Here is a 26,282-nt window from a genome sequence, read left to right as displayed (position 1 = left end):
GACAAAAAGTAACTTTTCCTCCAAGTAAATTGTCTCCGTTTGTATTTATAATTCTTTAAATACATGGTAAAATAACTTTGGTGAGCAATTTATCGTGTGATTGCTGTGTAGCTTTGGTGGTTAGCATCTATGGGGAAAAACAGCATTATGGTTGAATTTAGATTTTAAAAAAGGGAAGAGGGAGGACTGTGACAGAGTAATTTCGTAACTCTAACTTCAGTGTGCAGCTGACTCTCATGCAGAGCACTGTGTAAATAGCTTGTGTGCAATTGCTTACAATACAGGAGACAAGGTACTAAACAATATAAGTAAAACTTCAGTTCTTAAGTAGTGTTAATATCCCGGATCTGGAGTTTGTTCAAATGATAGAGATGAGAGGTCCCATTAGCTGTAGTTGTATGTTCCCTTAGCGTGAGTTTGTGTATTACTCCATGTTAACAGGTGTCTGGGATGCTTCCAAGCTATTTACATCTGGACTTGTTGTTTTTTTAATGCATTTTCTGAAACCATTTTTCCTTTTGTGTTATGGTAAAATTAATTTGGGAGGGTGGCATGGTGGAATGTCTGTCATGTAATGAAATTATGAAGAGCAATTTGTACAGGCTAGCTAGTCCTGGAAACTTGCCTATGTTTCAGAAAATAAACATGAAATTTTTAAATTAATATGGTCTATAGGTGTCTGTATAACCACAAGAATTACAAACTTGACTTGAAAAAACACCATATAATTGGCATTCTCAATTGAGTGACTTTGCAAATGTCTTCAAATGAACCCAAACCCAACAGCTGGATTTATTGTAGTGGAAGGGAAAAACCCTTATAAAAGACTCATCAAGATAATTTCATTTTCAAAAAAATGAAGATAATTCTTAGACTTCATAGAAGATTGATTTTTATTTAAAACCATTACAGTGTTGCAGTCAGTAGCCTTTGAAGTTCTAGTGCATGAAAAATGGTAAGTCATCTTGCTCAAAATAATTTTGAATGCAACTTAAATATATATTGCAAGTGAAATAAAATTTTCAGTATAAGTATATGCAACAATATAAACTGACTGGACTTGTAGTGATTTCATTCAAGTCTTTTCTTAGTTGTATATTCTAAGCATGTTCCCTGCTGGTATTCAATCATCACATTTGGTGTTGAGTGGTTCTGTCATGACTGCATCTAACCCTGGGGCTAAAATGAATATGTGCACTGCAATGCACCTCTAGGGTAGTCTTTGGAAGAGGAAGGTAGTGTGGGTAAGAGAAAGTGAAAAGAAAGGCTGTTTCTTTTGATAGGCTATATAAATGTAATTGAGACTTGCCATCTCCAATCTAAACAAAAATATTTTCTTTAAGATCTAAGGAATATAAGAAAACACATACCTTCTGTTTTATTTCCTAGTTAAGAATAAAAATAATATTTTTAAGTGCTATTTAGGAAAATAATTGCTTTCAGACTTTTGTAAATTATAAATTTTACTGAAAACTTGATTAAATGAAGTTCCTAGAAATTAAAACCAACTTGAGGTACTTTCCTATATGTGGTAGGTGACTTTTAAGTCTAATACCTGGGTATGTATTTTCAGTTTTGACAGCTATTGGAGGCACTGCAGATGGGGAACCTTGCCACTTCCCTTTTTTGTTTATGGAGAAGGAGTATGCAGAGTGTACTGCAGATGGGAGGGAGGATGGCAGGCTTTGGTGTGCAACAACCTACGATTACAAGAAAGATCAGAAGTGGGGCTTCTGTGAAAGTAAGTAACCTGATGCTCTGTTCTTGTCTGAGGAGTACTTTCTTTAGCTAGAGTCTTCAGTCCTCTTATTGCCCTTTATTTCAGGGTCTAGAAGTCCCTGTTCTTATATTAATGGCCACTTTATACTGTGATATGCAAGTAGTTATAAAGGCAAAGTTCTGATGGAAGAGATTGTAATGCAAATGCCACTTACAGATCTTGCAGTAAAGGCATCTATAAAACTCTTACTTTCTGAGGCTATAGGAGTATAAAGGTTTGACAGTGTTTCCCATTATACTTGCCGATTTGTAGCGCAAAGGCACCCCTTCTTTACAAAGCATCCTGAAGGGGGAATCTTTCTTACTTGCACAGCTTGCTTTGGAGTGAAAAGGATAATTTAACAGCAAGCTTATACATGAGAGACATTACATGAGAAGAATCTGCCAACCAAGGTATCCAGCACCTCCTTTAGACAGCTTTTTACAATCACTTGACTTGTTTATTGGTCTCCAGACATATATTTCTGGGTGTATCTAACCTTAAAAAACAATTTATTTACATTAAGAACAAATAGGAATTTTGAGAGAATAGTCTTAAGCTGTGTAATTGGATCTCTTTATTTCCTTAATCTTTTTTTTTCCCCTAAGCTGAAGAGCAGTCTAATAAGAGAAGGCAGATGCAAGAAGCTGAGGATGTTTATCAGACTGGAATGAAAATCCTTAATGAAAGCAGTAAAAAGGCTCAGAAGAGAGAGTAAGTCTACCTCCTCCACTCCCACAAGAGAATGATGACATGGCTGGTCACTCTGACTTAACTGGAAAATAACTTAAATGAGAGAGACTTTGCACTTTATTGAACTTAGCATCAAACTATGCAGTGATAGTATGGAAAATAAACAGTAATTTCAGGCTATTTAGTAAAAAAATTTGTGCCTGCTTTCCTCTAAATCCAGTGAAAATTGTGTAAGATTAATTTCTGAAGAGTGGATATTGCCAAAACATTGACTTAATACAGGATGGTGTTGCAGTTCTTTAGCTAGTTTACTACAGGGCCATGTAGTTATAGGAGGAGGGGGAATGGCTTTAAATTGGAGAGGGGAAGATTTAGACTAGACATAAGGAAGAAATTCTTCACCATGATGAGACACTGCAGCAGGTTGCCCAGGGAAGTTGTGGATGCCCCGTCCCTGGAGGTGTTCAAGGCCAGGTTGGATGGAGGGATGGGACCTTGAGCAAGCCCGATCTAGTGGAGGTGTCCCTGCCTATGGCGGAGAGGTTGGTACTGGATGGTCTTTAAGGTCTCTTCCGACCCAAACCATTCTATGAGCCCAGGTGGCCAAGAAGGCCAATGGCATCTTGGTTTGTATCAGAAACAGCGTGACCAGCAGGTCCAGGGAGGTTATTCTCTCTCTGTACTCGGCACTGGTGAGACCGCACCTCGAATCCTGTGTTCAGTTCTGGGCCCCTCACCACAAGAAGGATGTTGAGGCTCTGGAGCAAGTCCAGAGAAGAGCAACGAAACTGGTGAAGGAGCTGGAGAACGGGCCTTATGAGGAACGGCTGAGAGAGCTGGGGTTGTTTAGCCTGGAGAAGATGAGGCTGAGGGGAGACCTCATTGCTCTCTACAACTACCTAAAAGGAAGTTGTGGAGAGGAGGGTGCTGGCCTCTTCTGCCAAGTGGCAGGGGACAGGATGAGAGGGAATGGCCTCACACTCCACTAGGAGAGGTTTAGGCTGAACATTAGGAAAAAATTTTTCGTGGAAAGGGTCATTGGGCACTGGAACAGGCTGCCCAGGGAGGTGGTTGAGTCACCTTCCCTAGAGGTGTTTAAGGGACGGGTGGATGAGGTGCTGAGGGGCATGGTTTAGTGTTTGATAGGAATGGTTGGACTTGATGATCCAATGGGTCTTTTCCAACCTGGTGGTGATTCTATGATACTATGTGGCAACTGCCCAGAAAAAAGCGGAGAATACAAGGTAATTGTCCTGTTTCACATGTTTCTTACTGTCTGTGTCTCGTTGTTTTTCAGAGTTTAAGAGGAAAAAATCAACATTTCTTTTCATGCTCTGTTTTTGTTCCTGCTTTTTCATGGTTTTAGTCACCATATAAAAAGTATTAAAATTAATCTCAACAAATTGTTAAAACTCTTAATTATTAACATTGTATGAGAGAAATGGGTAACGTTGGTGGACAAAACAGGAAAACCACCTCAGTGATTCTCTTTACTTTCTACTCTGCATATATCCAATTGCTGATGAAATATTTGTTGGCTTACCAGTGTAATTAAGATATGGTAAAACACTGTAGGAATTGTAAAACAATATTAGATCTTAGTTCTCTTGAACACCCTACATTTTCTTAGATGATGTAAGGAACCAGGTGTGCCTCAGCCTGTCCTAATGAAAGAAAACAAGTCTGAGAACAGAAAGGAGGAGAGTTAAGGAAAAATCTTGGAATGCTATCAAAGGTCCATGAGAAATCAAGCTGAAGCATGCTTCATGGTACTGAGTTGTTATATTTAAGGTTACATTTTTTTAAATTGCTGTTAAACCAGCTTCTGTGAAATAACCTTGGAGGACTACTGTGAGTTCTGAAGCTGAAATAGAAAGAGGAGTTAGCAGAAAACTTTCTCATTGTTAGCCTGACTGTTTCATCACAAAGTTGATCATGTATGCAGTTGTCTTGGACCAAACACGTAGTGTTTTCATTGAAATTTTGCACTCAACAATTCAAAGACTCTGTGGTCTTTTTCAGGCTTTTTTTTAATGACAATCTGTGAAACTGTCAGTACCAGTCCTACTAAGTACCTAGTGCAGGATTTAAAGTTGTTACTAGAAAAACATAATCATTTGACCTTAAACTTTTCATGTAACTTACAGGGGAGGAAATGCATACTGCTTTCCATATGGAACAGACATTAAAATCTAGTGTGTTTTTTAGCTAAATTGTATGAGTTATTGCATAGATTGATGATTCAGAGCTGGAAGGAAATGACTGTGGGTAGATGCATTTGTAGAAAATGGAGGCTAATCCAGAGGAACAAAATGCCTCCCTGGAATCTTCAGGTTTAGGAATAAACTCTGCTTCTTTGCTTCGAGGTAACTAAGAAGTTGTTTTCTTTTAAGAGCGTATCAGTATCTTCTGAAGGCAGCTGACATGAATCACACCAAGGCAATGGAGAAAGTTTCTTACGCGTTGTTGTTTGGGGATTACCTGAAACAGAACATTCAGTCATCAAAAGAACTTTTTGAAAAGCTAACAGAAGAAGGTTCTCCTAAAGGACAAATGGTATGTCCTTATATTCTATATAAGCTTTATAAAATTTTATAAATTCTACAGAAGGTTTATAAATTTTTTTATACATTTTACTTATTCTGAGATGGTTTTTATAGATAGCTCTTGCGTCCCGAATAGTATGAGAACAGTAAGTGTTATCTGTTGTCTGGTTAAAAAAGACAAAAGAGCGTTGCTTTTTAAAATTATTTAAAAACTTGATGTTAAACATTTGGTTCGGGCTTTAATTCAGGAAATGTATTTTATTAATGCTTGCCTAAGCATTTCCTAATCCTGACTACTCATTATCTGTACGTTTTTAAATTTCACCAGTACCTCGCTTTGGTTCAAAGATTGTCCCCCAAATGCCTCTGCTCTCCTGGCTTCTGCATACTACTAGCATTACTGAGGGCGCAGTAACAAATGGCACCTGCACCCTCAAGGTAAACACGTGGACACAAGTCTTCTCTTTGAGTTTAAAAGAACAGAACTAAACCACCAGTAACATAGTATGTTGGTGGTCTTTTCATTTAATTTCTTACCTGTTGTAGGACTGACTAGATTAGATGCAGAAGTCAAAAAACAGGTAGATACAGCTAACTCCCGGCAACAAATCTCTGAAATTCTGTATGACTTTCTGTGGGTCTTGATGGCTTTTCACCTGAAGTCTTGTCTTTCAGATAAGTAGATATATAAACATACAAGTTTATAGTCTAGGAAGTTATAAACTCCTAGGAATCTTGAAAGCTCTTTAGTGGAATAGGACTTGCTTTGTCCATGTGCTTTTGAACACAGGAACAGAGTTGTTCATATGTAATTGTTCACATGTAATGTCATAAAATGTGGATTCTAACTATTATAATGTCTCAATATCTACATATACTTACTGTTTAGTTGTTTGTTTTGTTTTAGAAGGAATTATCCAGTGCCTGTTTAATGTTGGAGTGATGATTTGCCATAGAAAGCAGGAATATGTTTTCTCTAGAGACTTTATCTCAATGAAGACTTTGACTTTTAGCAGTCTAAAATTCAGTACTGTCTGCCTGAAGTGATTTTTGTGTGTGTATGCTTTTAGAATTGCCTAGAATAGTCTTAGAACATTGTGAAATATAGACACCTATATACACACGCACACATACACATAGACATGCACTCTTTTATCTTCTTTGCTACTAGTTTCTCCTCTGAGCCACACAGCTGTAACAGGTGTTAGAGCAGTAACTATGTAAATCTTAAGAATAAAAATAACTTTTGAAAAAACCTCAGCCAAACAGCTCTGTGCATTCTAACTTCTTACATTTATAGTCATAAGTGCAACTAACCTGTGGCAGAACAGATGCAAAATAGTGAATTCATAGGATCTGTTAGACAGCAAATCAAACAGTAAGGCTCTTCAAGAGAGTGTCGTGGTTCACGTATGTTTGCACTGCTGTAGGAGATAAATAGGATACATGAATTATCTCACAGATATTGCTGGTCCTGACTTGAGGGTCTTTAAACTGGGATGCTTTACTGTTCAGGACTTTGGAGCTACATTTGGCATTTATGAATGTAGTAGTATCTTCCTTGCATTCAATCCACTAAATTGAATTCTGATGAATTCTATTTATGTTAGTGTCCCAGGCAACTGAGTAATTCAGAAGTTTCATGTTTTAAAAGGGGCGGGGAAGAGCCCAGATGTAGGAGGTACCAAAGTGAAGGTGTAGTGCTTGGCATATTCTTTGCAGCTTTGAGTTGTGGTTTGACGTATTTATGCTTGTGTGTTCAAGGAAAACTGATCCTGGATTTTTCAAAAGATGTGCTGACAAACTTTATTTTATTTCTAGGCTCTTGGATTTCTGTATGCATCTGGTCTAGGAGTCAATTCTAGTCAAGCTAAGGTAACCTAGAAATCTTCAGTGTGTGCTCTTATATTTCATCTTGGAGACGGGCGCTAAATAACCCATGGTTTTGTTTTAAGGCCCTGGTGTATTACACTTTTGGAGCTTTAGGAGGAAACCTGATTGCCCATATGATCTTGGTGAGTAAGATATTTAACTTTGCACGTGCAAGAACCTTTTTGTGCTCTTAAATTGTTTATGTAAGCTTTGCATTCATGTGAATATGCTGTCCAAATATTAGATCAACATGCATGCATTGGATGGGCAATAGTATCTTCCCAGTTATTCCTTGTTAACTTCAGGAGAAGTCTGCTCATTTTAAGATGTATACCACCATGAATTTAGATGGTTCATGTTTACATGTGTACACTTAAAGCAGAAGTGTCAGACTTAATTTTTATAGGCTAATGAGAACTGTGAAACCCAGAGATCTTTACAAAAGATGCTGTATTAATCTGCATTGTGAAATTTAAGACAAAGTGCTGCATGTGAGGAAAAGCTTTAGGTTTTCACCCATAAGTATGTTTCAGCTTATTTGCCTTTTTTTTTTCTGAGTAATATGGGAAGTATGTTGGCTATCCTTAACCTTTAATAGTATGTCAGTTGCTTTTCATACAGGCACAATGGTCATGTGGCCTTTGTTTTGCCTATTGTCTCATAAAACCTTGCTTAAGTTTGTAACCTGGCAAGAAACCTGTTGTCATAACAGATAGTCCCATATTTTTGTTTTCCTTTCCAGGGTTACCGATACTGGGCTGGGATAGGAGTCCGTCAAAGTTGTGAATCTGCTCTCACTCACTACCGACTTGTCGCTAATCACGGTCAGAACTTTGTTTTCAAGGCTGATGTTCTTGACTTTCTATGTATTTCCATATCATTAACTTAGAAGATACTAGAAGTACTATGAACACTAATAGTATAAAACCAGAGAATTTTTGCCATTAGAAATGTCATCTGTTTGTCTCTGGATCATGATATATTATTTTTATCTCTATATGTTGAAATGTCTTTAATTTTTAGAGTGCCAAAGTAATTCATTCTCTCTGAGTAATGGTTTCAAGCTCTAGAGATCTGTTTTTACTAATTTTGCAGTGTAATATTTGCATTGAACAAAATTATTTGAAAATTTCATATCTTGTTTTCCAGTTGCTAGTGATATTTCTTTGACTGGTGGCACGGTGGTTCAGCGAATTCACTTAGCAGATGAAGTAGAAAATCCAGGAATGGCAAGTGGGATGCTTGAAGAAGACCTGATTCACTATTATCAGTTTTTAGCAGAGAAAGGAGATGTACAAGCACAGGTAAGATTAAGTTCACCTGATTGCATGCAAAGGTTTTAAAGAATTACAGGAACAGTTTTATGAAATACATAAAAGCGTTGGACCTTTAGTTTTCTCTTCATCATGGTTGCTCATTCCTAAATCAACATGGTTGCTAATTCCTGATTCATTTTTATGAGAAGAAGAAAATTTATTTATTTTTTGAGGAAAATAAGTCCAAAACATTACAACTTTAGGAAGGAGAATTTTGGCTTTCACTAGAAAGCAGCCAGACTAGTTTAAGGGTAATTTTACATTTTGTGGAGGAAACCTTGATCAAAAGAGCTGGCCATGACAGGGAACTTCAATTTCCCACTGTTTCTGCTCTATATGACTGTGCATGCTGCAGGCTGGACCTCTTCTACACACAACACAAGAGAGGAGGACACTGGCATAGGCACATTGTCACAATTCAACTTGGTCATACACGACTTAAGAATTAGGGAGGCAGAATTCAAATGAACAGCTATTATTTTGTATGTAGGACAGACTACGATAAACTTCCACTTCAGCTAATGTGAAAAAATAGGTCTGTAGTGTAGTTATTGAAGCAAATCTGTGCCTTCAGAATTTGTGTTGTCTTAAACTCTAGTATGATCTGTCTTTGTGTAATTAGCTAGCTGGTATCTGTATTACTGGAAAAAGAAAGTACCTAGGGAAAAGTGACTAATTTGCAATGTAAAAATTTATTTTTAGGTTGGCCTTGGACAGCTGCACTTGCATGGAGGAAGAGGAGTAGAGCAAAATCATCAGGTACCCTTTCTGTATATCTCCCGATATGTTTTACACTTCACAGAGAGGGAGAAAGTATATGTGAGACCACAGTGAAGCAAGTGGTTTTTAAGTAACACTGTTAAGAATGAGTTCAATAGTCTTGTTCAATAAAACTTAATTCATTCGATAAAACTTAAGCTTTATGTGACTAGTACATGGAGCAGATTTTCTTACACAATTAGTTTGAGACTAATAATCTTAAAAATGATGAAATAAAAAACAAAGATCAATTTTTTTATCAAGTAGTACTTGAAACTGGCTGAGCTTTGGTATGTGTACTGGAATCTTCATTACTCAATGTGCATGCCTTAGTGATGGTAGTCTGTGGCATGCAAGAATGTTTTGCCTGTGTAGAAAAAACAGTGCTACTTTTAATACTAAGAATATTAAGTGTATGTAGAGACTAGGACTCCTGCTGATGTAAACTAAACTAGCTACTGCTTATCGAAGTTAAAATAGCAAACTTCTTAAAGTATGTATTGGAAAAATGGAGAGCTGAGGATGTGTAGTCCCGAGTATTATTTGAGTCTTTGCTACAAAACAACATGACTACTCTGTAAGGGTTCAGAGATGATATTAAGTGGTCACAATAAGTATATTGGAGCTCTGTGTAAAACTGGAATCAGAACCGGCAGATCTCTTCCTTAATGTAGCTCCAAATCCTGTTTAGAAGGGAAGATTTACCTGTGTAGCTTCTAAATAGTAGAAGTTGTACTACATTGTTTTTCTCTCTGCCCTTTGGAAAAGGATTGCTGTTCAATATTCTAAGTGGGTATCCCTGTTAAATATATTAAATTAGGTGGGATTGATAACTCCTACCCCCAGAAGAACCTAGAAACTTTGTAAACAACTTACTCACCAAAGCTCCATTTGTAAGGCAAGATACTCAAATCATAGTCATGGTGGCTAAAATACTTGTTTTCTTCTACAGCGAGCATTTGAGTACTTCAATCAAGCAGCTAATGCTGGCAATTCACATGCCATGGCCTTTCTAGGAAAGGTAAGACATGAACACTCTCCAAAGTATGCAAATTTTCTGCCTTTTAATGAAAAATAAATATTTCCTACTTTCTGATATCAAGCAGTCCAAAACTTGACTGCTGCAATCTAGTTACCTATGTTTTGCTACTGGTTTGAATTGTCCTGCAAAATTTGAGTGTCGTAGTCTGTTACGTCTAGTCTAAATTTCCTGCTTGCTCCTTCACATCATCAAGTCTTGATTTTTCTAAATGGTACTTGAACTAGAGGGTTTTTTCAAAAAATAGTTGAAAAACTAACTCTACTTTTTCCGTGGTGGAATTCAAAACAGAATAGGCCACCATGTTCTTCCATACAGTGTGTGGGGAAAAGCTAGGCCTTTCAGAATTTTACCTAGTGGGATATATTGAGTGAAGGAAAAGAAGAGAGATCTATATTCTTATTCTGGGTAGAGAGCTGAGGCATCTTTGTCAGTTGCCTATAGGTCTGCATTTACTTTGAACCAAAGCGTAAGTCTGTCTGCAAGGTGATCCATTATTTCGACTTTCTTAGATTTAAGCCCTTTTTTTAACCTAAAATGATTGACGAGCTGCTATTTGTGATGATGTTACTGCTTAAAAAAGTATCTAGGTTACTTGCCTGAGATATGGGTTGCAGGCTACCCTCACCTTGTGAGGAGTTAAATCCTTAATCCATTTGAGTACCCTTTAAGGTTAGACTGCAATAAGCAGCAGCTCTAGTTCTTTTTTTTTAGGCTGTCACTGCTGTAGGGAATGCAGAATTCACGTCCTTAGAAACAGCATGAAAAAATAGTATGTCAAGGCACCTGAGAGGAGAAATTGCAGGTTTCTGATTTTTCTACTGCTTGAGTGTTTTGTATCTAATAAATACTGAAACAAACAGGATTTAGTGACCATTTTTTCTGTTTTCAAGAAGTATTTTAACTGCCGATATAGTTTAATTTCCACTGGTATCAAAGATTTTTTTTTGCCTTTGCTGTACACTGGCAGAACTAAAAAATAAAGGATACTTTCATGCAGACATTTTAATTTTATGGGCAGTTCATTCTCCATTAGAAAGTTGAGGTTTTTTGACCTTCTTAATCTGAATTTTGTGCCATAAATGTGTTTTCTGCCTTCTGGACAAATTCTTTAATGATTATTTGGTAATGCAGTAGTTGGAGTAGTCTGATAATATGATAGACTCCTCATATGAAAGTGAAGATGCTTCATGATCTCCATGCTAAGCTGTCTCAGTCTGTTCTTCAATAACGCTTTTCTCCTTCAGATGTACTCAGAAGGAAGTGATGTTGTACCTCAGAGCAACGAAACAGCTCTTCAGTATTTCAAGAAAGCTGCTGATATGGTATGGTCATCTGTAAGCTAGAAATAGCATGTGCACCGTAAAGTTGATTGCCTTGGAAATGCCACAAATGCTCGTTTTTGTATACTTCCATGTGCATATACCTACTCCTAACTGTCCCACATTAGCCCATAATTAATCCCTGCTTGTCTAAGATGTCAGAAACTGCCTTCAGTTTTGGTTATGGTGCTTCATGAAGGAGGAGTCTTAACTCTCATGAGTGCTGACATCAGTATGCAATTGTATTAAGTGTTAATTTTCATTAATCTGAAGTTGTCTTGTCACAGAAATTTACTGTGCACTGGTACACTGTTATTTTGAGTCTGTTTTGTAGCCAGTGAATAGATAATGGGTTTGGGTTTATACCTCTCATCTCATCAGTATGTTTAGGCTTTTGGGTGTTAATCCCTTGTCTTTGACCTGTCCCTTATGGTACCATTTATACAGTTAAAGCTTGAGTAGTTCTCCAGGAAAGATGTTTAGCATGTGAAACACAATAGATGAAATTTTGAAGGGACTGTTAAATGTTTTCTTGGTTCTTGCATTCCACATTTAGATTGCTGCTCTACACTTCTGTCCTAAAGTAAGGATCTGTCCATTTCCTAATTTCCTGCATTGACTGAAGTTGCTGATATGCCCTGTTGCCTGTCCTGGCACTGAAGGAATGCCATGGTGCATGCTTCTGCAGGGGTGGTGGTCAGTAATGCAGCCCAAAGGACAGCCACCAATCTGCCCTTAAATTAAGACATATTGTCAGAGTTCCTGTTGTCGTTCTAGGAGCTTCTGTAGCATCCAGATCATCTTAAACTTGGAAAAGCTAAAGATAAATAAGCTATTAATGCCCCACCTTTCTATGGGTGTGAGTTCTACAATCATGTGTGACATTTTGAAAGCACACAGTAGACTTTCACAACAAGCGTTCAAAGCTTCTCTTTTTTCCGGTTACTCACCTGTGTAGTTACTGAATAGAAGTTACCAAAGATGCTGTTTTCTCCATAAATAATTATTACTTACTAGGAACAAAGTTACAAAGCAAATATATCGTAAGCATTATTTGTTCCAGGGATGTTAAAGACAGGGCAAATTTTAAAGACATAGCTGTAGGTTTTGCTGTACTTTGCAGATGTGTTTTCCTGTGTTTTCAGGGTAATCCAGTTGGACAGAGTGGATTAGGAATGGCTTACCTCTACGGAAGAGGTGTTCCAGTGGTAAGCTTTGACAGTCATCTTTCTAGTCATAGGTGATTGTTGACAACAAGAAGTTACACAAACCTTTTCTCTGGAGGGAAGTACTGTAGCAAACTTACCTGTGAAGATTTCTGTGACACCAAAAACACCATGAGGAAATCTGTAATACAAAAGAAAAAATTTCCTGTGGAGTTAGCAGCAATGAAAAATAAGTTCCTTCTAAGTTTGAAAGTTTTGCTGAAGCTATTAGAAATGCATAGCGGTGTAAATTTTTAGTTGGAGTTTTGAACTTTGCTCTCATTTTCTTGTGAAATAAGTGAACTGTCCCTGTTTGTCTCTTGTGAGAGTGGGGAAACACTTAGAAACTTCTAATTAGTTCATTTGCCTTGTTGCTTTTCGCACAAGTGTTTTTTGTTGAATGATTTACATTTAGCTATGAAAACAGACATTCAGAAGTTGAATTAGCCCAAAGTTGGGGAAATTAGTTAACTAATTTTTCTAGAAATGGAACAAGGCATCCATTCTGTTAAGCCTAACTATTCATAGCAATGCTACATGTGGATGCCAGCTTTGAGATAGCTAGAGACTTAAGACATGCTAATACTGTTGTAGGCTATTTCATTTTTTGTTTCCTTATTTTGACCAGGTGAATAATTTCATTCTAGAATGTATTGCTGTAATTTTTCTGTAATAAATCTAATGGGTCTGTCCATGCACTTACACATGCACACACCTATATTTTCTTTCCTTACTTAAATTATGGTGTATTGCAAGGCTCTAATGGCTGGGCCCAATCTTCCTGCAGAATTATGAGCTAGCACTGAAGTATTTCCAGAAGGCTGCAGAACAAGGATGGGTTGATGGACAACTTCAGCTAGGTTCCATGTATTACAGTAAGTGGCATCAAAATAACAATTTGCTGGGTCTAGGCATCTGCTGTTTCAGTAACTGTTCACTAGGTGGCATTAAAAGTATATATATAGTGCACATAGTGGTCTGACTGCTCTGAACTTCTATTTTGTTGCTTTCTTTTTTCCCTAATGCTTTCACAATATCTTCCTTTAATGTTTTTTTAAGGAGCAAATACATATTATGTTTCGTACAACTCTGCTTTTCAAGAGGAACAAACAGCAATGACTTATTCTTTCTTTTAGATGGCATTGGAGTTAAGAGAGACTATAAACAAGCTTTGAAATATTTTAACTTGGCCTCCCAGGGTGGCCACGTTCTGGCTTTTTATAATCTGGCTCAGATGCATGCCACTGGTACTGGAGTAATGCGATCCTGTCATACTGCTGTTGAGGTAAGGTCATCTATTTATAAAGGTCAAAATAATACTGACTTGCAAAAGATTGGTTATAACTGCTTATAAAGGAAGCTTGCTTTAACTGAAATCTGCTGGTGACTGAGCTGAGCCTATCAGAAGGAGAACTGGTATATTGTCAGACTCCTCTATCTTGTGAGAAAAATGTTTATTTTTTTTTACGTTGATATGGCAGGTTTGTAATTGCTTTATTAACTTGGAAGCAAACCAAAAGAATGTAATACAAAGCAAACACCAGTATTTAAGTACTGTATTCATCATTTAGACATGGGTTTAAGGGCAACAGAAAAGCTGATATTAAGAATAATTCCAAGTAAGCAACTGAATCTTGGCATATATTTGCTTAGTAACTTGTATCTTAAAGTATCCCTGTCTTAAGAAGTGAGTTTGTCTATCAAGCTTTTCCTGTGAGATATAAGTATTTTGAACAGGGATTTACTTCTTGCAAAACTTCACAAATTTAAATTCCTGACGACCAATCTTCTCTCCCCCTTTTTTTTTTTTCTATGCAGTTGTTTAAGAACGTATGTGAACGGGGGCGTTGGTCTGAAAGGCTGATGACTGCCTACAACAGCTATAAAGATGGTGATTCAAATTCTGCTGTGGTTCAATATCTTCTTCTGGCAGAGCAAGGCTATGAGGTTGCTCAAAGCAATGCTGCATTCATACTTGATCAGAGTAAGGACCTGAATTTGTACTGAAACATTTTCTTCGGGGATGGCCTGCAGTAGCCCATTTAGTAGAACGATAGAGTACTTGAAGATATGATCACATAGCTTTTGTTCAGTTAGAACTAATGTGAGGGGTTTTGTCCTCATTCTGCTCTTCACGCTGGAAAACAGTCGGTATTAATTTTCACCTGTAAGAATAGCTGTATGGCCTAAAAGTTCTAATGCACCTAAATTCTTCCAGGATTTTTAAAAGTAGAATAGAGAGAAAATGCTTTAGAAAATTGCACAGTGATGAAAATTTTCTTCCATGGACTTCCTAAACACAGCCTTAATGTTTTATTTTTAAATGTATGAAGTGGGAATTGCATTAGTATTACCTTTGACCTTTACTATACATACAAGCTTCGGTTTCCTTTGTTCTTTATCTTGTAATGTCTTTTGTCAGCACTGGTCTTTTTTTTTTTTTCTTCTAGATTTTTTTTTTTGTAACCTTACTTGTACTACTCTTGAAGCAGGGATTGAAGTTCTGGGCAGTTGCTTCCATTAGATTCAAAAAAAAAACTTGCTCTAGGTCTCTTATTGGAGCTAGGTGGCTAAAATTTGGATTTCTTAAGAGGTCATAGGGAAATAATGGAAATACAAGGCCTGAAACTTAAACTATGAAACCCAGTATTTTAAACTTTCTGGATCTCAAATCTAGAAATGTAGATGTCTCATTACTTAGGGTTTTGTATCTTAACATAAAAATATTGGTGGCTGATAGACTAATTATTTAACTGGAAATAAAGATTTTGTTTTCAAAGATGCTGTAGTGACTCATCTTTAGATAAACTACAGCAATGACAGTCTTGGCTGAGAGTGCATTCTTGCAAAGAAATAGCATCTTTCCCTGGGTTAAAATTCTGATTGTTATTCAGATATACACATCTCAACTGTAGATGAATTTAAAATTTTATACACTTTATACAGAAGATCTGTATGTCGACTATGAGATAGTTTTTCTGAAACTATACTTACACTGGAAGTGAAAAAAGTTATAAAGCCTTTGAACTGTCTGAACTCCAATACTTCAGCAACCCTCAGTTTATGGCATGGACAAGTAAAATAACTTATGTTCTAAAGTAGCTGTTACACTGCTGTGTAAAATATGCAGTCTCTGGCTGGTTAAGGAATTTAAGCCTTTGTTAATTATTTGACTAGTCTTGTTTTTCAGATGATCAAACTGAAGTAGCTCATACTTTAACCTTGTATTTGAGTGCACCTTTGTCAAAGCCTAAATTGTGTACTCTTAAGACTTGTGTCTTCTGGCATTCCTCAAGTGTACTTTAGAATTTCCTAGAGCAGGAATGGGAAAGAGACTTGATAAGCAATACTTCAGAGTGAAACAATGCTGTTATTTCCTAGCTGTTATGTGGGCAGATAGACCACATAAATAAAAGGGGTTTTCGTATCTTTTAGACAGCTTTAAACTTGTTTGTGCTATATCACAGATTACTTCAAGTTTTAATTTTTTCAGCAGACTGAATATAAGCACAGGGGTTTCTTGTGGTCTTGTGTGCATATACCATGCTCCTATTTAACTGAATTACTTTCTTCTCCAGAAGAAGCTACCATAGTAGGAGAAAATGAAACCTATCCTCGAGCTTTGCTTCACTGGAATAGAGCAGCTTCTCAAGGTATGTCGTAAGGACAATTAGCTTATATTCCACATTTCACAATTCCAATTAGCTTATATTTAGTAGAGCCATTAATGTTTGTAGTTTTTATGAAACAGGAAAGGAGGGAAAGCTTACCTCCTTATATTGGTTATGTTCCACATAAGGTAACTGCTGTTCTTTATTCCACTGTTATCTATGATGTCATGCTTGCCATTCTGAGCCATTCTTAGATCCTGAAGATTAAAAAGACTAAAACACAAATGTACAGTGTGGGGTTTTGTCATTCCATATGGAAATACAAAGCAGTGTTAAACAGCATTAGGAATGTTTAGACAGACTTTTCTAAAAAAAAATCCATTTGGAAAAATAGATAAGTACCCTTCAGCATTTTGGTACTTATCATCAATTATAATAAAGGAATTTACTAGTCAAAGCAAGGAAAGCTTACTAATGAAGAACGCAATCTTGATATCCAGTCAACCCAAGTTTAAATGCAGGTGCTTGTGAACTTATCCTAAAGTAAGCAAAATTAAACTTGATCATTAAATATCTCAGTGTTAGGTCTCTTAACTTTCATAGAGGTGCACCTACATTAATGTATGTCTACTAGTCAAATAGAGCTTAGGAGTTTAGTGTGAAAATATTCAGGCCTACTTGGCTATTAGAACATTAGAAATTGAGCGAGTGGAACGGTTAAGCATTCAGTTACCTAAACTGAAGCCCTTAATGACAAAAAAAAAAGAGTGAAAAGTTTTTCTGTAGTGAGTGACTATGAACAACATGCTATAGCTTTTCAACTGATGCCACTAAATAGCAATCAAAATGTTGGTAGGGTTATTGGGGAAACTGCATTCCTGAAAATAGAAATCAGGTGTGTGTCAGTTAGCTAAACCTAATTAAAAAAAAAAATAATAACCACAAAAAACCCAAACTAACAAACAAAAAAAAAGCTGTTTATTTGAGAGAGGGGAAAAACAGAAATCGTTTGTGGATACTGTGGAAAGCAATGCTAAAGCTCTTATTGCCTTATTGTATCTTCATATGAAACTAAAGGTCTTTCTTTGCCTTGTGGTCTTATGTGCGAGTTTGTTGTTTCTTGATTTATAGGATATACTGTTGCAAGAATTAAACTTGGAGATTACCATTTTTATGGTTTTGGTACTGATGTCAATTATGAAACTGCATTTATTCACTATCGACTGGCATCAGAGCAACAGCACAGTGCCCAAGCGATGTTTAATCTGGGCTACATGCATGAGAAGGGATTGGGCATCAAGCAGGTGAGTTGTACAAAAATAGTCTGATTCATTACAGTCCATTTACTAATATGAGACTAAGCTCATAACCACTCCTGGTGCTATATAACTACTCAGTAGGAATTAGCACACCTCCCAGTACTTTCTCCAGTAGCAAATAGATAAATATATTAACTTCATAGCTGAAATGAATACAGTGGGGCCTTGAACACCTCCAGGGAGGGGGCAGCCACAACTTCCCTGGGTAACCTGTGCCAGTGCCTCACCACCCTTACCGTGAATAATGTCTGTGTAATGTCTAGTCTAAATCTTCCCCCCTCCAATTAATAGCTATTCCCCTTCATCCTATTACTACATGCTCTTGTAAAAAGTCCTTCGCCAGCTTTCTTGAATGCCTCCTTCAGGTACTGGACAGTCTCCTCAGAGCATTCTTTTCTTCAGGCTGAACAACCCCAGCTCTCTCAGCCTACTGTCATAGCAGAGGTGCTCCAACCTTCTGGCCATCTTTGTAGCCCTCCCCTGGACTGGTTCTAACAGTTCCATATCCTTATCTCGGGGATTCCAGAACTGGACACAATACTCCAGGTGGTGTCTCACAAGAGCAGAGTACAGGGGGAGAACCACCTCTCTTGACCTGCTGACCATGCTTCTTTTGATGCAGCCCAGGATGGATACGGTTGACCTTCTGGGCTCTGAGTGCATGTTGCTGGCTTAAGTTGAGCTTCTCCTCAATGAACTCCCTGAAGTCCTTCTCTGCAAGGCTGCTCTCTATTGGGTCATCCCCCATCCTGTATTGAAACTGCTGATTGCCCCAACCCAACCTTGTTGAACCTCATGAGGTTCTCACAGGCTCACTTCTCTAGCATGTCCAGGTCCCTATGGATGACATACCATCTTTCTGGTGTGACAACTGCACCTCTCAGCTTGGTGTTGTCTGCAGACTTGCTGAGGGGGCATTTGATCTCACTGTTTGTATCATTGATGAAGATATTAAACAGCACTGATCCTAATATGGATCTTTGAAGGACACCACTTGTCTTGGATCTCCATGTGGACATCGAGCTGCTGACCACTATTCTCTGAATGTGACCCTCCAACCAATTCCTCATCTAGTTAACAGTCCATTCATCAAATCATATCTCAACAGTATAGAGAGAAGGATGTTGTCGGGGACCATGTCAAAGACTTCAGAAAAGTCCAGATAGATCACGTCCATTGGTTTTCCTGTGTTCTCTGCTGTGGTTACCTCATCATAGAAAGCCACTAGGTGTTCAGGCAGGGCTTGCCCCTGGTGAAGCCGTGCTGGCTTCCTCTAATCACCTCCCTGTCCTCTGTGTGCTCTAGCATAGCTTCTAGGAGGATCTGTTCCATGGTCTTCCCAGGCTCTTCCTAAAGTTGCTTATTTGTTGTGCCCATGCTTTTGCCAAGCTGCCAACACTGATGCATGTTATGTCTGTTTTAGATAAAAAGTAGAATCTAATTTGGGAGTATGTGCAGAAATGGTTAGAAGGTGCACTGTGCAGCAGACATAGTGTAGTATAACTGGGAGGAGTTGCTGTTGTATACTCCTCCGTGACTTGTGCTGTGATGGAGACAGAGTGTACTAGAGTTACCTGAATATGTGCCTTGGTTTACAGTGCATGGATTGAATATTTGAATAGTAATTTCTTTATGAGCTTCAATTTTAGCAACAGTTATGATAGCTTCATCCTCAGATCAAAGCTTCTGTTTACTTGTCAGTTCAAGGGTGAACATCCCTCAGAAAAAAAAATCCCCTTTTTCTGAATGGTTTTTGTTTAAATTGACCAAAAACCTTGCATTCAAATGACAGCATACAGTAACTAATAGAAAAAGCTCTAAGTTTTATGGTTGATTTTTAAAATTCTTCAAAACTGAACTTTAATTTCTTAACTTCAGGATATTCATCTTGCAAAGCGATTCTATGACATGGCAGCTGAAGCAAGCCCAGATGCTCAGGTTCCAGTCTTCCTAGCACTTTGCAAGCTTGGAGTCATTTATTCCTTGCAGTATGTACGAGAAATCAATGTAAGTAATACATAGTTAAAAGGAAAAGCATCAAATATGTTTTCCATTTTTAGAAGAAACTTGAATAATAGTCTTAAACTTAAGTGGAAGTCTTACTTGAGCCTTATGAAAGCTTAGGATAGATGTGTTTTGTGTTGTGATTTAAGAAAGTTACTTAAGCTGCAATTCTTACTTCTATTTGTGCAATTTTGTAACAATGAAATGTGCACATCCAGTGCTCTTCTGTGCAGATCTTTCCCTGAAGAGAATTCCCCAACCTGTTTGACTATTCTCATTCATGACCATCTGCCACCAAAGTTAAGCACATGGTTATGATGACATAATGGCTGCTCAGGAAAAAAGAAATACATTTTAGTAGCCCTAATTCTCATGCTGTTTTATATTCAGATGTAGTGATGACCCTGAAAATATATTTGCCTGGAACTTAGGTGAATTCTTTCCATATTGTGTCTGAAATATTTCTCATTATTCTGTCATCTTACTGCCTTTTGGATTACCTAATAAATCCAAATCGGACGGAAGCTATTACTACTTACAACAAACGCAAGTTCAGGCAATCTAGCGAAGCTTGCAGAATTAATAGACTTGAAACTGGGGACTTTTGGGAATAGACAGTCAAAATACTCTAAATCAGTTGAGCAAATACCTTTGTAGCACTCACAGAACTTTGTGTGCAGAACATGGATATTCCAAGTTTTAAATCTGCTGGTATAGAATTAAATTGACAGTGACTGCAGTACCATCAGATACAGTAGTGAAACATAAAATGTGTTGGCTAATGCTTATGCGAATGGAAGTCTGATAAAAAGGTAGATCAATCAAAACTGATTTTAACTTCCCTATACCTTACCTGCACAAATATCTGCATTGTACCGTATAAGGATTCGGGGCCTTAATGTTCTGTCATTCACAGTTGTCTGCTGACAGCTTCCAGTTTGGCTGGACTGATCAGTTCACTGCCTCCATCTGTGACATTTGTTCCTCTTTCTTTAAGGCCACTACTATGGTTGCATACCTCCTTTCTGATTTAAGTTGTGTACTTTAGTGCTCTGTATGTGAAAGCCACAAAGCTAACTATCAAGAACCTGCATCAGAAAATAGAATAGCTCATTCTATGTAGCATGGCTCTGTCTTACTGGCATTTAGTTCCTGTAAATTAAGAATGTCACTGATGTGATAGTGTTTTTTCAGAGAGGAAAAGAATGCTAAAATTTTAAAACTTGTACCTGAAAAATGTTAGAAGTCAAATTTAAAATCATAATCACTTCTCGTTCTTGCTCTTTGACATTGTTATGTGTACTTGTTGTTTCTTAGATAAGGGAGGTATTCTCACATATTGATATGGACCAGCTGCTGGGGCCTGAGTGGGACCTTTACCTTATGACCATCATCGCCTTGCTTCTGGGAACAATTATAGCTTATAGACAGAGGCAACATCAGGCAATTCCCAGACCAGCAGGACTGCGGCCAGCTGTGCCTCAACAAGAACCACCACCAGAGCATCAACCACCACAATAACAACAAGAGCCTCTGTGAAAGAACTGGATTTTTCCCAAAGGAACAATTTTCATTGTGATTTAGGACTTTGGATCAACAATCCCTCCCCCAGAAGAGGTGCAAAGGAGTTTAAAAAAAAAAATAAATTAATTCTGAAAGCTGCTTAGAATGATGCCTTTTTTTCAGGGATAAGAATTCTTTTGAAACTGATTTGAATGTTATTTCAGTGCCAATGGAATAACACTATGGCTTTTTCATGGAAACACAAGAGTGCTACTACAAAATTGTTGCCTGCTGTATCTAGTTTGTCTTTATTCAGAGTCCTTCTCGTCTCCTAGAGAGCAGAATGCTAGCATTGGAAGGTTTTTGCCTGCTTGATAGCAGTTGCCCTATATAAAAGTATTCATTTTATGGCAAATTTAAGTCCAAGAAGTTGAACTATAGTCAAACTCTAAAAAGATTAGAGCTGTATGAGCTTCTGTTATGACCTGCATCCCAGGTATTTCTACAGTCCTTATTTCATTATTTCTTAGTATTTCTTACACTTTGGTCTTTTATGCTGTCTTGGATGGTTTAACATGAATTATTTTAGATTCTGTAAAAGTAAGCCAGCAAACATGCTATTCCCCACTTGTGCTTTTTTTGGTTTGAGTATTCTCCATTGCCCTTAGACTAGACAGTATTCAGCAGACAGTATGTAAGCTGAGAGGGGGATTGGGACAGATTGGGTTGGTAAACCTCATCAGTTGAAAACTATCCACGCAGTGCCCAGATGTCAAATCTTTCTAAATTTTTTTTTTTTTTAAGAGCCTGTACTTCACAATACTTCGACATAAAAACACATTGGTAGTGTTCGTAAGTTATTTAAACTTGCTATTACAAAGAGGCTGAGTCTAGATTGCAGAAAGCACCAGTATTATTGTGGACACCGAATAAAGGACAGAGCCAGAAATCTCAGTGAGTTAGCTTACTTTTTTATTTGTTTGGTTTTGAGGTGGAAGTTGTGTATTTAATTTTCAACAATCCTGTAAGTGATGTGGCATCTCATGCATGGATCTGTTTAATTCATCCACAAAAAAAGAAACCCAAAGATGTGTACTCCTTAAAAAAAAAAAAAAAAGGTTATAGGCTTATGCCAGTGATGCTACTCCAAAGTTTGTCTGGTTGATAAAAATTGTATGTTACGTTGCAGCAGTGCTCTGCCTGTTGCCAGCCTCTCTTGCACCTGGCACAGATGAGGAAGTAAAAATAATGTCTCTGGCTGTGCCATCTTGAGGATCCCTTGTAAGAAGAAAGTGCAAAGAGAAAGAAGACTAATAGTTTATAGTTGCTTGGTACCACCAGGTCAGTGCAAAGGCCTTTTAATGAGAGTAAAGATTACGACTTATGGACTGATGCTTTTAGACTGCAAGAGGAATCTTCACTTAGTAACAATTTTCATTGAACTATAATATCAGGGTTGGAAGTGGGAAGTAGTGAGGGAGTAGTTTAGAGGCAAGAAATGCAGAATTTTCTGTTATTATTTACCAATGGCAGTTAAATATTTGTTTCTGTACTAGAATTAAACCCTCTGAATATGTTATCATAAAGCTGAATGAAATACGGCTTTAGCTGCTTTTTGACAAAAGTTGTGTTTAAAGGATTAAGGGCTTCCTTTCATGCAAATGTATTGCCAGTGGATTGGCAGCAACATATCAATATGTTTTATTTAGAATTGAGATTTAGGTATGGTTTCATACTTAGTACATTTGTAAGGAGACCAATAGATCCGTAGTTTGGGAAAAGACAAGCAATCCACTCTTCTGTAAACTGAGGTGTTAAGGATGACTAGTATTACAACATAGGTAGGACTTCTCAGTAATACAAAATGCTTATGCTGTTTATGTGAAGACAAATCTTTCAGTTTAGCTTGAAGGGTTGCACCCCATGATAGAGGAATGTTTTGTTCAGTCTTAATCATCATTAGCAGATGGAACAGTATTGAACTTAAATGTAGCATCTAAAATGTACAGCACTCCCCAGCTGCATTTCTAAGATATCTGTCACTTCTGAACACTCCTTCTGAAACAATTTTGCCTCTGTCACTTAATAGCTCTTTTTAGCTTGGCATGAATAAGATTATCTGGAAAATGCTTTTCAGTTAAATACCATTGGTTCATTGATATGGGTCTCTTAGGATGTTTAAAAAATTTGTTACTACATTATTGAAATATTTTAGTTGTTTGATCTGCTAGAAGTAAATTCTAAAAGCTCTATCCTATTTGCATGAGAATGTCTCATTGCTGCTATGTGACAGTCTTACAGCTGTCTTTCACAGAACCTGATGCATTTTTATATCCAAGAAAAATGGTTGAAGATCAGCAAGTTATTTCACTTAAAGAACTGCTTTTTGAAGAAGCAATAAGAAAGTCTTTCTCCTGCTTTTTTCCCTTCCACCAAATTACTACCAGTAACTTTTGCAGATGACATTCGAGTGAAGTGGTAGTAGTAAAAAGGCACTTACCATAAGTAATGGCAAGTTAACTCAGGGATTAAAGAAATGAGTAAGTTTTCTAAATCAGTTGTCTACAACATGACTTCATTTTTTTTGTGACAATCCCTTGCCATTCTTTTCTGAAACTTGCATTTTGAGGGAGTTGTATTTAACTCTTCACTAGCAATATGCTTCTTGTTGTGCACTCAGTTTATCAAGCAACTTTTTTCCTAGAGGAGCTGGGTTGCTCAGTTTACTGCAGTGAAGTACTATTCCCTTTTGGTAGCACACAAGTTGTCTTGCAGTTTATATGCAGGAGTCTTTTGGAAGGAAAACTTTATTTAAGAGAAACCTTTCTGGGTATGTTCAGCATACGTTGAATGGAAAAATTGTATTCTTTTGTCTGTAGTAAAAATAGGCCAGAGCTTGCCTATGTGACCTTCCTGGATACATGCTTTTTTGTCCCTGCATGAGGAATGGAACTACAGAATAGTAACTGTTAGTGGTGGGAGTTTTCTATGTGGGAAAACTGTGGAAACCTATGGGGAAACCATTATTCTGCATCTCAAATTATTAATCAAACACACTAGCTGCTATTGCTGGTTGAAAGAAATGCTGAACTGTTGAGAAAACAGGATTCTAGTTCTGGTGAAACTTGTCCCAGAGCTGTCTGTTGAAATAATTTTCCTTGCTTTACATTGTCCATCATGGGATAACATAATAGAAGATAAGGCCTTTGATACAAACATCCCAATGAGAATCTTACAAGACAGTTTTACTCAGTTTTTAGTCATCTTTCTTAAGTCAGCTGTTGTTATTGAAGTTAAAAAAAAATGTTACTTTGTTTAGAGAAGAACATTAAAACATGGATTGTGAAAGGACTTTTAAGACTATGCATTATCTAGTTTCCACCTATTATATGCTAACTTTGGCCTGTAAAAGGAGAACACTCACCTTTGCAAGTTGCTTCCTTTTTAGATAGGCAACAATGAACTAAAATTCTATTTTTGCTTCAGAGAATATTAAACTAAAGATTTAGTTTGATTTGAACTACTGCAAATGCATATGGCAAATGGGGACTATTGGGGGGGGAAAAACCTTTGTTTTTATCAGCTGCAGTTCTTTAAAGGGTCTTGTTAGGAGTTTTGTAAATTTATTTTGTATTTAAAATCAGTATAAAGGCTGGTCAAATGTAATATAATTGTGTAAACAAATTCTGTTAATAGAAAGATGTACAGATTCATTTTGTACTGTATCTTTAATCTTGTGAAATAAAGTTACCACCTGTGTGGTTACCCTCAGTGTTCACAGTAGTTATGATAACAGAGGATGATAATTGTTAGTTGTATGCACGGGTACATGGCACTGCTACACACATCCCTTCCTATAAGGGTACTCACACTTCTTTCATTTTTATTCCTATCCAAAAAATTAAGTCTGTGAATTTAGGATGGGCATAGAAAGGGGAATGAATAGAAAAACAGAAAACCATGCATTTAATCTGAAGCTGTGCTAGAAACTTGCCGTGTGTGTGTCCGTGTGTGTCCCTTTCATCATTATACATAGAGCCTGTACTGTGTGTGGTTGAGATTAGTGACTGTAACTTTAGGATTACTATTGCATTTTCTATACTAATACAGGGATAATGTAGTGACTAGAAACAGAATCTGGGGACTCCAAGCTGACGAGTTTGTTTGCTTTTCAGGCCTTTTTCAACCCAGTTATCCCTTCAGACTCTATTTGTTAAGACTCTTGAGTTCTCATTTCTTAAATACATTATGTTGGTCTGCTTTCCAATGTGCTTATTAATTTGGAAGAAAACGATAAGGGAGAAGGAGAATAAGGAGAGTGAGAGAGCAATAATAACAGTTATGGAAGGCATCAATATGTAAACTGTCTCGGGTACCTATTTAATTTACAGAGTGAGCTGCTGCCGGCAGCACTTGTTGCAATTAGGAAACAGAACTACTGGTGCTAAAACCAGCTTCAGTCTGAATGATATAGCTCACGCTTGAGGTCATACCTAACCTTCCAAAAGGGCCTGTGGCTTGGGATGCGATTGTTGAAGTGCTCAAGTGAGGTTGGGTTAGAATTGTAGAACTGTTGAAAAAAAAAAAAAAAAATTAAAGACTGTAAATTACTTCTAAAGCTAAGTTAAGGGGGGGGGGCAGTGTACCTTCTATCCAGGTAATAAGGATTCTAATGTCTACTCTTCGTTGTCATTTTTCAGAGAGGAAAATAAAAGGAGATCAAGTACTACTGTAGTTGCATTTCAGGTAGCAAGAGGTAAATATAATTTCACTTCCACAGCCCAGTAACAGAATTCTATTGTGATTCTCTGACAGAATGTTTTTATCTCAAAAGGTATTAGTGCCACTGCCACTTATTCCAGTAAGCTTTTCTGAGTGCAGTATCATTTCAGGCAGACTTCCACTTCAGGAATAGGTTGCTAACATTTTTCTTTGCTGTCCAGCCTTCGGAGCTTTCCTCGTAACATGGGTTGAAATTCCAGATTTTTGAAAATAATTTGGAATAATATGAATTTTTGTGTCACAAAACACCTAAATTCTGTTTCTCCAGTTCTGGTGTCAGGCATTTTCTGTGGTTTATTCCTTTTCTTTCTTTTTCGATGCTTGCTTTTTTTCATATACTCACCCTTCCTCCTAAACACAGGCATAACTGTACTGTAAAGTTAGATGTTCCAGTTCCCATCTGTTATTTATGAATGTGGCTCCATTTCTGTACAAGATTCATACTGAAAGTTTTCTTTTTATTGCTTCTAATTGCTTTTACTACATAAAAAATGTGTACCTGGGGTGCACATTTGCAGCTGTAAGGGAGCATCAGATATTAAATGGTGACTT

General features: G+C 37.3%; 1 protein-coding gene across 3 annotated transcripts in view; it reads left to right on the top strand.

Annotated features, from left to right (window-relative positions):
• The window catches only part of SEL1L (SEL1L adaptor subunit of SYVN1 ubiquitin ligase), a 35,147-nt gene extending 10,524 nt beyond the window's left edge, over positions 1–24,623 (top strand). Inside the window, exons 4-22 of one of the 3 annotated variants that reach the window (XR_011337556.1) lie at positions 1,574–1,741; positions 2,368–2,473; positions 4,846–5,008; positions 6,820–6,873; positions 6,954–7,013; positions 7,613–7,694; positions 8,020–8,174; positions 8,889–8,945; positions 9,898–9,966; positions 11,232–11,309; positions 12,452–12,514; positions 13,299–13,386; positions 13,648–13,796; positions 14,330–14,495; positions 16,090–16,164; positions 17,254–17,426; positions 19,320–19,448; positions 20,763–21,444; positions 21,940–24,623. Coding sequence is in view for 2 of the 3 variants with exons in the window: in XM_069858628.1 (XP_069714729.1) it covers positions 1,574–1,741; positions 2,368–2,473; positions 4,846–5,008; positions 6,820–6,873; positions 6,954–7,013; positions 7,613–7,694; positions 8,020–8,174; positions 8,889–8,945; positions 9,898–9,966; positions 11,232–11,309; positions 12,452–12,514; positions 13,299–13,386; positions 13,648–13,796; positions 14,330–14,495; positions 16,090–16,164; positions 17,254–17,426; positions 19,320–19,448; positions 20,763–20,966 (2,039 nt within the window). In the remaining variant the exon portion in view is untranslated. Of the gene's footprint in view, positions 1–1,573; positions 1,742–2,367; positions 2,474–4,845; positions 5,009–6,819; positions 6,874–6,953; positions 7,014–7,612; positions 7,695–8,019; positions 8,175–8,888; positions 8,946–9,897; positions 9,967–11,231; positions 11,310–12,451; positions 12,515–13,298; positions 13,387–13,647; positions 13,797–14,329; positions 14,496–16,089; positions 16,165–17,253; positions 17,427–19,319; positions 19,449–20,762 lie in introns of all 3 variants that reach the window. The other 2 variants (XM_069858629.1, XM_069858628.1) reach the window with 2 other exon arrangements.
• The last annotated feature ends 1,659 nt before the right edge of the window (positions 24,624–26,282 follow it).

This window comes from Phaenicophaeus curvirostris, chromosome 5, assembly GCF_032191515.1.
Source record: "Phaenicophaeus curvirostris isolate KB17595 chromosome 5, BPBGC_Pcur_1.0, whole genome shotgun sequence".
NCBI classification, from domain to species: domain Eukaryota; kingdom Metazoa; phylum Chordata; class Aves; order Cuculiformes; family Cuculidae; genus Phaenicophaeus; species Phaenicophaeus curvirostris.
The sequence above is the reverse complement of the archived record's forward strand: the minus strand, read 5'-3'. Positions and strand labels throughout refer to the sequence as shown.